General features: G+C 27.9%; 1 protein-coding gene across 1 annotated transcript; it reads left to right on the forward strand.

Moving 5' to 3' along the window:
• Window positions 1–2,045: 2,045 nt before the first annotated feature.
• LOC108337494 (F-box/kelch-repeat protein SKIP11) lies at window positions 2,046–5,113 on the forward strand. The gene is made up of 2 exons (XM_017574031.2): window positions 2,046–2,161; window positions 3,588–5,113. The coding sequence occupies exon 2, from the start codon at window positions 3,616–3,618 to the stop codon at window positions 4,918–4,920; it is 1,305 nt and encodes a 434-aa protein (XP_017429520.1). The 5' UTR covers window positions 2,046–2,161; window positions 3,588–3,615; the 3' UTR covers window positions 4,921–5,113.
• The last annotated feature ends 7,586 nt before the right edge of the window (window positions 5,114–12,699 follow it).

Raw genomic sequence — 12,699 nt, forward strand, 5'->3', positions numbered from 1 at the left:
AAATTAAATGATATGTTTTTAATTTTTTTTTGAAAATTACTGAATATGGATATTGGTTAAGAAATGTTTAGTATATTATATACAAAAAGAAAAATATTCTTTAAAAAAAAGTAATTGACTGCCTTAAACATTTATAATTATCAAAATTTGATGAAAAAAATGTCATCGTTACCATAAGTACTATATAGAAATGCTATAAAATGATGAAGAAATATTTCACTAAATAATAATAAACCATTTTTTAAGTTATGTATCAAACTAAAAATTAAAAATTTAGTAAAAGAAGTTCGAAGTTTAAACAATTTTTTCTGTAAGAATTTTTAGGGCAAACAAAAGAAAGGAATATTTTTATAAGTTAAAATTAATTATTTACGCATAGATTAAAAAAAATATAAATTTCTGAAACATAATCTACTTTAATTTTTTTTTTGGAGAAGCTCCTTTTATTTTGTATTTTTATTATTCTCTCGTCAAAAATATTTACGGAGAAGTTTGCTTATATATATATATATATATATATATATATATATATATATATATATATATATATATGTGAAAGAGAAATTGACTAAAAGCAGTTGTATTTGTAATTTAATCTTTTTATTTTTTTAGAACTAAATATTAAATAATTTCATAAAAACCATTCATTATATATTTATAACATCTAAATTAAATTAATTATTTATTTATCATTCAAATTTTTAATTTAATCATCACTCTTAATTATGCAGAAAATAATATTATATAATTTTGTATTTACTCAGATATTAAATGATATAATTTTACAATAATATTTTTCCTAAACCAGTTACTGATAGATTGGAAATAATTTTTTTTAAAATGAGTGTGTAAAATATTGTTAATCATCAAAATATAAATAGTACCTGATATATACTTTTGATATGTAAAAACTTAAATTAATATTTATTTATTTTAATTCATTCCATTTTCATTTTTGTTTCCTTTCTTTTTTATGAATTTAGGATATCTCTTAGATTAAAGCTAAACAATAATCTCTCATATATATTATATAGGTGCTTTAACACTGTTACAATTTTCTTTTGTTTTTGTTCCAATCTCATCTTTTTCTAGTCAAATGTGACATTTTTAACAGTTATAAATTACTAATTCATTTATTATTAAAATTAATATCTATAAAAAGTCATAATGACATTAAAAAGGGACAATTTATTAAAACAAATGAAACAAATAAATAGACAAACATAAAATCTAAATAAACATAAATTATTATAATGTTAGTTAAATGATAAACTTTTCAATTCATATTAATGAGAGAAAAAATAAGTGTAAATTAACTAAATTGTTTTCCCAAGTTAATGAACTGATACAAAAATTACGCACATAACTTCATCATAAATTTTTATGAGATAAATATCTTTTTTTACCTTTTTTTTAGGATACACTTATTAAATCTCAACTAATCTTAATCAAAACTTTCTTTTGAAATGTAAAAATAAATCTACTAAATTTTAAGGTGATAGTTTGAAGTTGAAGTTATTATACGAGTCAATAACTACTGTCAAAGAAATTGAATTATATATATATATATATATATATATATATATATATATGTATTAAAAGTATACCTATATTTATTACTTATAAACGTTATCCATTTATTATAATGAAGTAACTTCCACATTCAAGCATAGCAGTTACTCTCATATTTATTAATGTTTAGATTAAATATGTTTAATAAATGAGGGAAGGCAAAGACAAGGAACATTTAATCATAAACGAGTTGCTGAGTTGGGGAAGAAAAAAAAACTGAAAAACTAAAGCACAGCTATGAAAGAAATAAGACAGCCAGTATGCAGCAAACACGTGCAGCAACGGGTGTAAGCGGTTTGGGTTCTCCACTGCAACAACAGCACATTGTAAACTACTCCGAGTCAGTCAGTCACGGTAGGCCCCACTATTTTTCTATCATTATTATCCATAATATTTTTATTACTTTATTATTATTTTTTACTATAAATAGAGTATCAGGGGCATACTCATACAACACAGACTATTTAGCTGTGAGAACCTTTCAGTGTCAATCAGTCTGAGAGGGTGTTTGATAGGTATTTAGAGAGTGAGAGTGATAAACTCCACAGGCTATACCGACTTTAGTTTTAGAGCTTCTTGTCCTAAACTTGTAAGCTTCTCTTTCAACTTTTTCTCGCTTTCTGTTTGGTTGATTTCTGTTTCCAGTTTTTTCTTGCATGCATGCTTGTTTATCTTTTATGTCAATTTCACAACAGAGAGATCGTGGTAAACTGGTGAATGGGGTTTGCTATCACTGTATAGGAAAATTATTCTTTGGCAAAAAGAGCAATACTTTGATAAATGGAAGAAATGAAATGATTATCAAAAGGAAATAAAAGAGGTTATTAGACATAAAGTAATGACAATTTTAAATTCTAATAAAAATGAAATTTTCTATTTTTAAACAAAGAAATAAAGTAAAAATTGGTGAAGAATAATTTAAAATTAATAAAAAGAATTTAGTATCAAAGTAAACTTTTATGTATGTCTATATATGTATAAATTGGATTCTTTTATTGTTGTCTACATTTTTTTTCAATTTATTATTTAAATAAAATATATTTTAAATTAAAATAATTCTTTTATCAATTTTATTTTTTAAATAATCGTTTTTTTGAATTTAATATTTTTAAAAATTTAATTATTTTTTATTATAAATTTACTTATAAAATAAATAAAATATAAAATTTGTTTATATTTATAATAGTAATAAAGAATTTTATTATTATTTATTATCATAAAAAATAATGTGTTTTTATTAGTATTTATAGAAAAAGAGAATAAAATAAAGAAAGAAAATGTTAAATGGATGAAAAAACTTTTTTAAGTGATAAAATATCATTTTTCTGATGTAAATTATGAGCTATTGTAGAAAATGGTGTTTAAATGACCGATCCGTTGTAGAAAAGGAGTTTTAAACGGTGGAGTCTTCTAACGATCGATCGATATACAGTTTTGTTTTATTTTGTTGTTGAATTTTGTTTTTCTGATCAATTCTCAGAATTGCTCCATTTTTTTCCTTTCGCCCTGATTCGTTATGATCCAATCACGAAAACATCTCAACTTTTGGGAGGTTTGTGTTGATTTTTGTCTGTTAGGGATGTGATTATCTTTAGTGGCAGTGTTCATGGCCGTGTCTTTAATATATGCGTGAATGCACTAAATTCTGGAAGTTTGGGTCTGACTTTACTTTTGATTTTGTATTCATCTGTCTCAAATAAACTGTAATTTAGGTTGGCCGGTTGGAGCGTTAAAAAGGATTTTCATACTCTGACTAATGTTTTGTGTCAGAATTCAAGAATGTGAATAGGAATTGCAAAAACGTTTTCAACTGTTATTCAAGCATAACATTGACTATTAAGAATTGTTGATGTCTTGCCTGTGGTTTTCCATTCGATATGGCGTTTGCATGTTTGTTAACAGTACTCCTTAATTATATTTTATGGTACTGTGGCATGTGGTGCTAGTAAGAATTTCTTAAAAATGGAAGTTGTTAAACTGACGAAGGGCTATTTCACTTTAATTTTTGATGGAAGGAAACCAAGCTCTTCATTTCCCTAAAAAATGTTCAAGGGTTCATCCTGTACTGCTTCAAAGGACGTAGCAAACTCAAGTGAAGAGGAGAACAAAGGGGCTTGTGATACTTTATCCTCCATGGATGTCTCAAACAACAAGGGCTCGCAGGTAGATGAAAAAGAACCTGTGCTAAAAAAGTTATCCAAAACTTCAGATGACCCCGACGAGGAGGGTGGCAAGAGGGTTATGGCTTTCCTTATCCTTCCCCAGGACCAAGAGAATGAGCAAAACCATGAAGCTGAGATTGCTGACAAAACCCCACGTATTGGAAATCTCTACAGTGATCTCTCTATCAATGTTCTCCTAAAACTGTCAAGGTCTGATTATGGTATAATTTCTGCATTAAACAGTAGTTTTCGATCTCTGATTCGGAGTGGAGAACTGTATAGGCTGAGGCGGGAAATGGGTATCGTAGAGCATTGGATTTACTTCTCTTGCAATCTCCATCAATGGGAGGCATATGATCCAAACCGTGGCCGCTGGATGAAGTTGCCAAAAATGCCTCGTAATGACTGCTTTATGTGTTCGGACAAGGAGTCGTTGGGTGTTGGTACTGATCTTCTTGTTTTCGGAAGGGATATATTGGGTCCAATGGTTTATGGATATAGCCTTTTGACCAACTCCTGGTCAACTGCTGTAGAAATGAACATTCCCAGATGCTTGTTTGGATCTGCAAGCAATGGAGGAATTGCCATACTGGCTGGTGGTGTTGACCCAGTGGGTAATGTCTTGAATGTAGCTGAACTTTATAACTCAGAAACCAGAAAGTGGGAGACTCTTCCAAACATGCATAAGAAAAGGAGGATGTCTTCTGGTGTATTCATGGATGGAAAATTTTATGTGATTGGTGGAATTGCAGAAGACAACAAAACAGAGATAACCAGTGGTGAGGAATATGATTTGGAGACGAAAACATGGCGTGAAATACCAGACATGTTTCCTCCGCGAGGTGGAGAACCGAATATAGGGGCTCCTCCTTTGCTTGCAGTAGTGAACAATGTATTGTATTCTGCAGATTGTAACCAGCACATAGTAAGAAGATATGAGAAAGAGAGTAATAAATGGGTAACCATTGGAAATCTTCCTGAGAGAACATCGTCTATAGGTGGATGGGGAATAGGATTTAGGGCATGTGGAAATCGACTGATGGTTATTGGTGGGCTTACCACTGAGAGTTCAGGTGTTACTGAAATCAATTCTTGGATCCCAAGTGAACATCCACTGCAGTGGAACATCCTTGAGAGAAGGCGGATAGGGAGTTTTGTCAGCAATTGCGCAGTCATGGGATGCTGAGGGTCTTTTCTTTTCATGGGATTAAAAATTCTATTTAGGTTATTTAAAATCATAGACCTTTTAGTAGATCTTTATTTTTCTTCTTCTATTGTTGGTGTCAGTCTTTTCCTTTAAATGACCATTAGAGCAATTCAAATGTTATGCTCCTGGTAAATGTTGCCCATTCTCATAATTGTGATGCAGAATTGTAGCTGGTCTCCATTTCATCTTGTTTTCTTTCTCATTTCTCTTTTTATTCCCAAAGGTTAATCTTTTCGGTGAAATTATGCCCTAGACTCTAAGGCTCTTTTAGCCAGAAGCAAAGACAATACACAACTTTGCACAAAAATTTAACCTTTTACTGACTACTTGATCATAGAAACTTTGATACCAAATGATCAAACTTAAAATCCTAGGTCGTTATAGGTGAGGAATGAGAACTCATGAATTGATTTATTTTATCTCTAGTTACATTTTTTTTCTGATCTTTCCAAACCTTATTACATTGCCATTATCTCACTGTTTGCTCACTATCTTGAGAAAAAAAAAAAAAAGTAGGAATAGCATTTCTCACGCAGTCTCTCATTTCAATGTTCTTTTTAACTAAACCTATCCCCATCCCTTGTTGATGTTCATTGTATTGGTGTATACTGATTTGTTTTAATGTTGAAAAGTTTTATATTTCTTCTATACACTCAAGCTAAAAAAAACTAAAATATCTTGTCTCGCTCTCTATGCTAATGTTTTCAATAAAATCACTCTTGTAGAAATAATTTGACGTTTTTGTGTGTTAGATAACAGTGTTTGTTCATTCAAGCTTTATCATTCTGTTTGTCAATAATCAATTTTGTTCTACAGCTCAATAGTCTATTCAAACGAGGAAATGTCTAACAGAAGTGTCTGCAAATTTCTTTTACGAAACTTTTAACTGTTGGTAACAGTGATTAACTATAATTGGATTTCTTGATTTGAACTTCCTTCTTGCCTGAATTATCTTACGAGGATCTTCACACTGGAAAGAGTAATTGGGACTAGTTCTTAACCTAATCATTTTTCTCTTATGTCTCACAGGGTCTTGTTATTACCTTCAGCTGTTGATATATAGGGATCTAATTTGTTAAATGTCAAATCTGATCTATTCCTTATCAAGGCCTGACATTAACATATATCAATTTTTTTATACAGTATCCACTTGAATTAGATTCACAAATCCATTTGATGACAATAATTTTAGAGAAATTATTTTAGTTTATTAACTTTGAATCTTCCTTTTAAAAATCCTCTGAAACTTTACTTTCTTTCTTTTGTAAACTTTTTATTGGAATTTATTGTGCAATTTACATTTATGTAGACTGGGTGTTATTTGAAGGAGTTAAATAATTTCAAAAACATTTTATTTCTTTTCCATAATCTGTCATTGTATAGGGTGTAATCCAGGGATTACAAAGGTGTAAGATTTAGTGGCAGAATAAGGAAATTGTTTTTAAAGGAAATCAAATTGAGATTTATGTAATTTAAAAATTTGCATGTGATGTGTAGTTATAACTTCTATGCAAACAACTATGTTTGAACTTATATTAGTGATCAGTCTGAATTTTGCAGGCATATGAAGAAGTAAAGGAGTAAATTTTTATACAAAGAATTATTTAGCAAGCAAGTTTTGTTAAAAAAATTAAATAGCATGCTATGTATCTGTCGTCAATAAACCAAAAATTCATGGAATGTGCTAATCAATTTGTAATAACATTTGAATTACAAAACTTTTCCAATCTTTTGTTTATTCTATTTTCAGTGACTGGTGCTGATTCATACCAATTGTCATCTTTATAACTTGTTTGGAAAGGTTTGTGCTGACACCTGTCGTGCAGGTTTTTGTCTGTAGCTCGTGCTTATCTGATACTGTTTCATAGGCTGAGTTGGCTTAGCAGTTATTTTTTTTTAAAATGTTCTTTTATACCAAAAACACAATTTGACAATCCTCTTTTAATGATAATATAACTATTATAAAAATTGAATTTTTATATTTTTAAAAAAGATATTAAAATATAAAATAAATGTAAAAATTTATTGTGTGTATTATATCATTATTATTCATTTCATGATTTGAGTTTGTTACTCTTGGAGAATGTGTTATAGTAATAAACATAGAATTTGAGAAACACATTGGTATTAGTACTACGGTTACAGCACTGTAAGGTCCACATCGCACACAGAAATAGTGGTCTTGACTGGCTAAGTTATAAGTCTTGGGTTCCTACTGTGTCCATATATATATATATATATATATATATATATATATATATATATTACTAAAATTTTATATACTTGATGATATTTATTTAAACTAATATAATTAATTTAACTTTACTGGTTTATTATTATAATAATAATGCATTTAATTATTTAATTAATTATTTCACTTTGTTTAATTAATTAGTTTGATCTCCTATTTTAATGTCGTCACAAGATTATTAATTATTATGGGATTTTGGAAGATTTTTTATTAGGAGATTATTTTTTAATAGTTGTGAAATGTTTAAATGTATTATAATTGACGTGTTACTTTAAATATATAAAAATATATAATAGTTGTACTCAGTAGAAAATGTACATTTATCATTTTCCTTATGAGAAAGAGAGCTAGGTAAGTGATTTAGCTTTACAACTATGACAAAACACTATTAAAAGGAAATAGGTCCACTTCGTGGAATCACATATAGGAGAAAATTACATATGAAAGAAATTATTAGTCATATATATAGAACAAAAACATTGGAATAAAATTGCACAAAGTATACAAGATGTCCTGCTGCACCCCTACAATTTCAGAGCTTGTTTAGAAAAACATAAGAGCTTTTTTATATTCACCAATATCTCTATCTTTTTCATTTTGTAAATTTTAGATAAAGTCATTTAAAATTATTTTTTTGTAAAACTCTTTTTTTATTTTACAAAAAAGAAATAAAACATAGAACCTTTGTTTCTCTGTGGACAACCTCAAATATGTTTCTTTATATTTTCACTCAAATTCCATAATCTTCGTTATCAAAGCTTGGGATTCCAATAGTCATAAAATTTTCTTTAAGTTTAATTGAATTAAATTTCTATTTAAAAGTAAATCAAAATTTTAGTTTTATTCAATTAAATTTTTATTGAAGTAAGTCAACATTTTAGTCAGTATTCAATACTTAATCTGTTTTAACTGTACATACAATCTTTTTTTGAGTTGGATATATTTATAGAGTCTTTTATTTCACTCTTTATTAATAAGTGGTTCTTTTAGTTCGGTTCAACCGTGTTTTTGATGTATTTAGGTTGAAATAAAGCATTTGTAAATTTGAAGCCAATTTGTGTTTTTCCATGTTTAGGTTGTTTTCTAAGGTGAGAGAAGTTAAATTTTTTTTTTTTTAATCTTGAATGGTTTGGATTTGTTATGATGTTTGAGATTTGATTATGAATGTTGAGAATACGGTGAAATCATGTTATTTTCGTCCAAGCAAAAGAAAAAATTTCGTTTAAACAACAATATTTCAAAAATTCACTCTACTTTTTGTTGAGTTCTTACCTAGACAATATATTTTTGCTCAGAAAGAATCATTTTCCTTCAAACAAGTGGAAATATAATTAATGTATAAATATTCAACCTTCTCTCTTACTATTGTTATGTTTAAATATAATTAATATATAATATTCAAAGATAATTATTTTTGGAGTTATAAATTTTTAAAAATATAAACTTAAATAAAACTTTGATTTAAAGTGTAATTCAATTAAAATTAATTTTTTAAAATGAATTTAATTAAGCTATACGATAATATATAAATTTAAATACAATTAATTTAAAAAAATAATTCTCTAAATCTAATTAAAAATATATATTTATGATTTTATGTGTTCTTATTATATTTAACCATGATAGTTAGAATGTGTTGTTTTTGTCATTAACATTTAACTTTAGAAACTGTAAAATAAAAAGTTACGGTTGAATATGAAAAATATAATTATTAATTTCTTAAATTTCAGGTAAATTTAAACGATAATATTTAAACATGTTAATAGACAAGTCAAATTTATCAAAAGTCAAATTCATCATTTTGGCTGTATGTTGAAAACAACTTAGCTGTATTAAATCTACTTTCAGATTTTATTGAAATTTGTCTATACATTCATATAGGTATTTTCTAATGGGATATAATTTACAGAAGATATGAATATTTTAAAACAACCTCATGAGAGATAAATGCAATATTTCTTAAATACATAATAATGGTAACTTGCAACACTTGATATTTTAACGAGAACGCTTTTATCCCCTTATATAACTTTTAACTAATTAAAATTGTTACATATTTTTAATTACAACTGTGAATGTTTTATTCACTATTGGATCCAGCTTTTTTATGGATAATAGGTTCATTAAGGTGATTCTTCGTTTTCAAACAATTGGAATGTCAACTGGAAATCCGTAGATAAAAGAAATTATTTGCAGTAATGACTCAATTTTAATTTTTTTTATCTTCTTTCATATTTTTAGCACTATTGGTTGGTTTGTTTTGGTTATACATTTTTTAGAATATATATATATATATTTATTGTTTTAGACAACTTACAGTTTTATTTTTATTGTAAGATATGATCGTCCGATCAGTTTAAGAATCGAGTGATCAATCAACCTACATTCTCATTATGACTAATTGGATAGTTGAACGTTTGGTCTAAAGGTAGAGATTAACATTAAAGATAATTACATTAATATTAAATTAGACCATCACTATTTGAGTCGTAATTAGGTTAATACTAATCATATGTTTATCCAAAATCAATAAATACAGGTTTATGGTATTAAGGTAGTTTGTTACATTGATTGCACATTTATTGTTAGTATTATCAAACTTACATTGGCTTAAATATCATAAAATTTGGTGCAAGTAACACCTCAATCCGACCGAACATATCTAGTACAAAAAGAAGAAAAAATATTTAACCTAATCTTAGAGAATTGGAGATCCTTTAGAAAAGTAGAATTAACCTGGATTCCATAAACCAAAACACTTGCATTTAATGATTCTCATGTTAAATTTTTGTGTCTCTTTTGTTCTTGGAATTTTCTTTTGTATTACATTTTTGTTGATACTTATCACACATTCTTTTAAATTAGATGCATTTATTTTCTGCTTGTTATTTTGTATTTAATTTTTATTTACTTGTTTAAATACATCCAATTCAAAACATAACCCTCTTTTATGGGTATCATTTTTCGTGGTTATATAAAGAATACATAAAAATGGTAAGATTCTCTACGAAAACATGAATAAACAACTCTTGCAACTTCAAAGATTATGTGAATTTTTAGTTTTATTGCTTGACTTCACATTTCAATGTGTAATTACTAAATTCAAAATTGAAAAATATATATACATTATACCAATAGAAAAAAAAGGATAGAAAGGAAAAAGAACAGAAAAACTCACAAAAATCGATAAAAGCAATTCTTTAAATTAAATTTTAAAACTCAACATTCACGAGGAGTTTCAGTTTTTATATTTTGTAGAAAAGACAAACCGTACAAAAGGAAGTTATATTTAAAATGGTTAAATATGTTTTTAGTCCTTTAATTATCAAGCGATTTTGGGTTTAGTCCTTATTTGAAAGTTTTGTTCATTTTAACTCTTTTAGTTTTGAAACTTATAATTAGTCTTTAAAATTGGACGGTATTAACTTTTATTTGATGTGGCAAACGGCAAGCCCACGATTTGATGTCAGTTTCCCTTTTTACTCTTTGCCACGTTGTTTTTCATTTTAGAAATCAGATTAAGTGATTGCCACGTTTTGGTTTATGAAATCAGATTAGCATTAGGGTTCTTAACTTACCTTTTTTTTCAATAACTCCGTCCACAGCAACGATTTTGACCATAAAATCAAGGTTTTTGGTTCACCCAACAACATCACACAGCAATTGCAGCTGCATTGACCACATTTGTCCAAAATACCAAGTATCAAAATGAGATCACAATTGTAGTCACAATTCAAATCCTTAATCCAAATCCCTTTTCGCACACTCAAACCACTATAAATTTAAAACATTTCCCAATCAGGAAAGAAACACCCAAACCTGGAGAGTATAAACCCCGGGAGGCAGAACTATGGACGACCCTGCCCTCTCATACTACTCGAAGAACTCACACGACAACACAGAGGGGTTCTCCGCTGCAAGAACTCTTGAATTGACGCAGAGATTCTTCCAGGAGGACAACCCAAGGGCGAGAATCCGTGCGACAGGACCAAGGTGCAGGAGCTGGTAGTCGTGGAGGAGGCGGAGCTCGGCGAGCGTCTTCTCCATCTCATGGACAGTGCACGTGCAGTAGAAAAGCTTGAGGGGAATTGGGCTTGGAGAGGACGTAGCTAGTGATGAGGGAAAGGAGCATTGCAATTGAAAAAAAAAAGTAAGTTAAGAACCCTAATGCAATCACTTAATCTGATTTTTAAAAAGAAAAACAACATGACAGAGAGTAAAAAGGGAAGTTGGCATCAGATGTGGGCTCGTCGTTTAAGGACTAATTATAAGAGTTTCAAAACTAAAAGAATTAAAATGAACAAAACTTTGGAATAGAGACTAAACTCAAAATCGTTTGATAGTTAAGAGACTAAAAACTTATTTAACCCTATTTAAAACCATTTGAATGGTGTAAGACACTAATGAATAAGTTCTCCCTGAAAACTCAAGAATCGATGATAAAAGATATGTTTATATATTGGTTCCTATGTTAGAACACCTTGATCTTTGGACGTTTTCTATATTAAGGGTAAAAGATGGTTAAAGAGTGTCAGGAAATTTCAATTATTACCTAGTATTTTAGACACTATACCAACATGCTCTTTAGGAAGCCTTCAAATTATTTTATTTAAAGTGTGAAACATCTATCAATGTCAAATATTAGACTACCTTTTTTAAGAAGTATATTTATTACTTTTTTATAAATGAGACTCCTTTGGTAACACACATTTCTGGAAAATGATTTTTTCATCAATACTCTAATTCTTAGGATTTTTATTCATGTAATTACCATTAAAGAAGTAAATATAAGAAAAGGAATATAAAAGCGAGAAGATTTGACGATAATGCTTAATCCATTTCAAATATAAACAGTTTCGTGATGAGTTTATATTTTTTCACTTGTTCTAATATCAAATTTCACAACACAAGTGAATCAAATGTAACTAGTGTTACAATAATTATTCACAACATAAAATTAAGTGGTGGTGCACCAATATCGACAAACAGAGTGAGAGAGAGAGAATTTATGAGTAGACCTATCAACTTCACATATTCCATATTGTTTGATCTTAATTCACATGGATTAGGATAAAAAAATTCATATACTTACAAAAATCCCGTAGGTTAGAGTTAGCTTATGAACTTTCGTTTAATAATTTAGCTATTTTATTGCTAATAAAATTTAAAACTTTTTTTACTAAATTAATACATTGGTTTAATTGGTTTTATAACTTAATTATATCCATTAGTCATGCATTTGTAAATCAAATTATGTAATTATATTAACATTTAACATTTAGTTTTTTTGTTAATTATAAAATTGTGTGATTTTTATTTAATTTAGATATAAAAAATGTTTACGTTATATTTTATAAAAACAATTGATTTTCTTATGGATGATTCTTACGAGAACAAATATTTTTTTAAACTGAAATGCACTTATTGTATTTTAGATGTCAAGACTAAAAGTAAGTTAAAAATTTATTTATATATAAATATTTTTTAAATAGTTTATCAAAAACTTT

This window comes from Vigna angularis, chromosome 1, assembly GCF_016808095.1.
Source record: "Vigna angularis cultivar LongXiaoDou No.4 chromosome 1, ASM1680809v1, whole genome shotgun sequence".
In the NCBI taxonomy this organism is placed as follows: Eukaryota; Viridiplantae; Streptophyta; class Magnoliopsida; order Fabales; family Fabaceae; genus Vigna; species Vigna angularis.

What these genes read in the sequence shown, in the direction of transcription:
- LOC108337494 (XM_017574031.2), top strand. Translation starts at nt 3,616, where the DNA reads ATGTTCAAGGGTTCATCCTGTACTGCTTCAAAGGACGTAGCAAACTCA.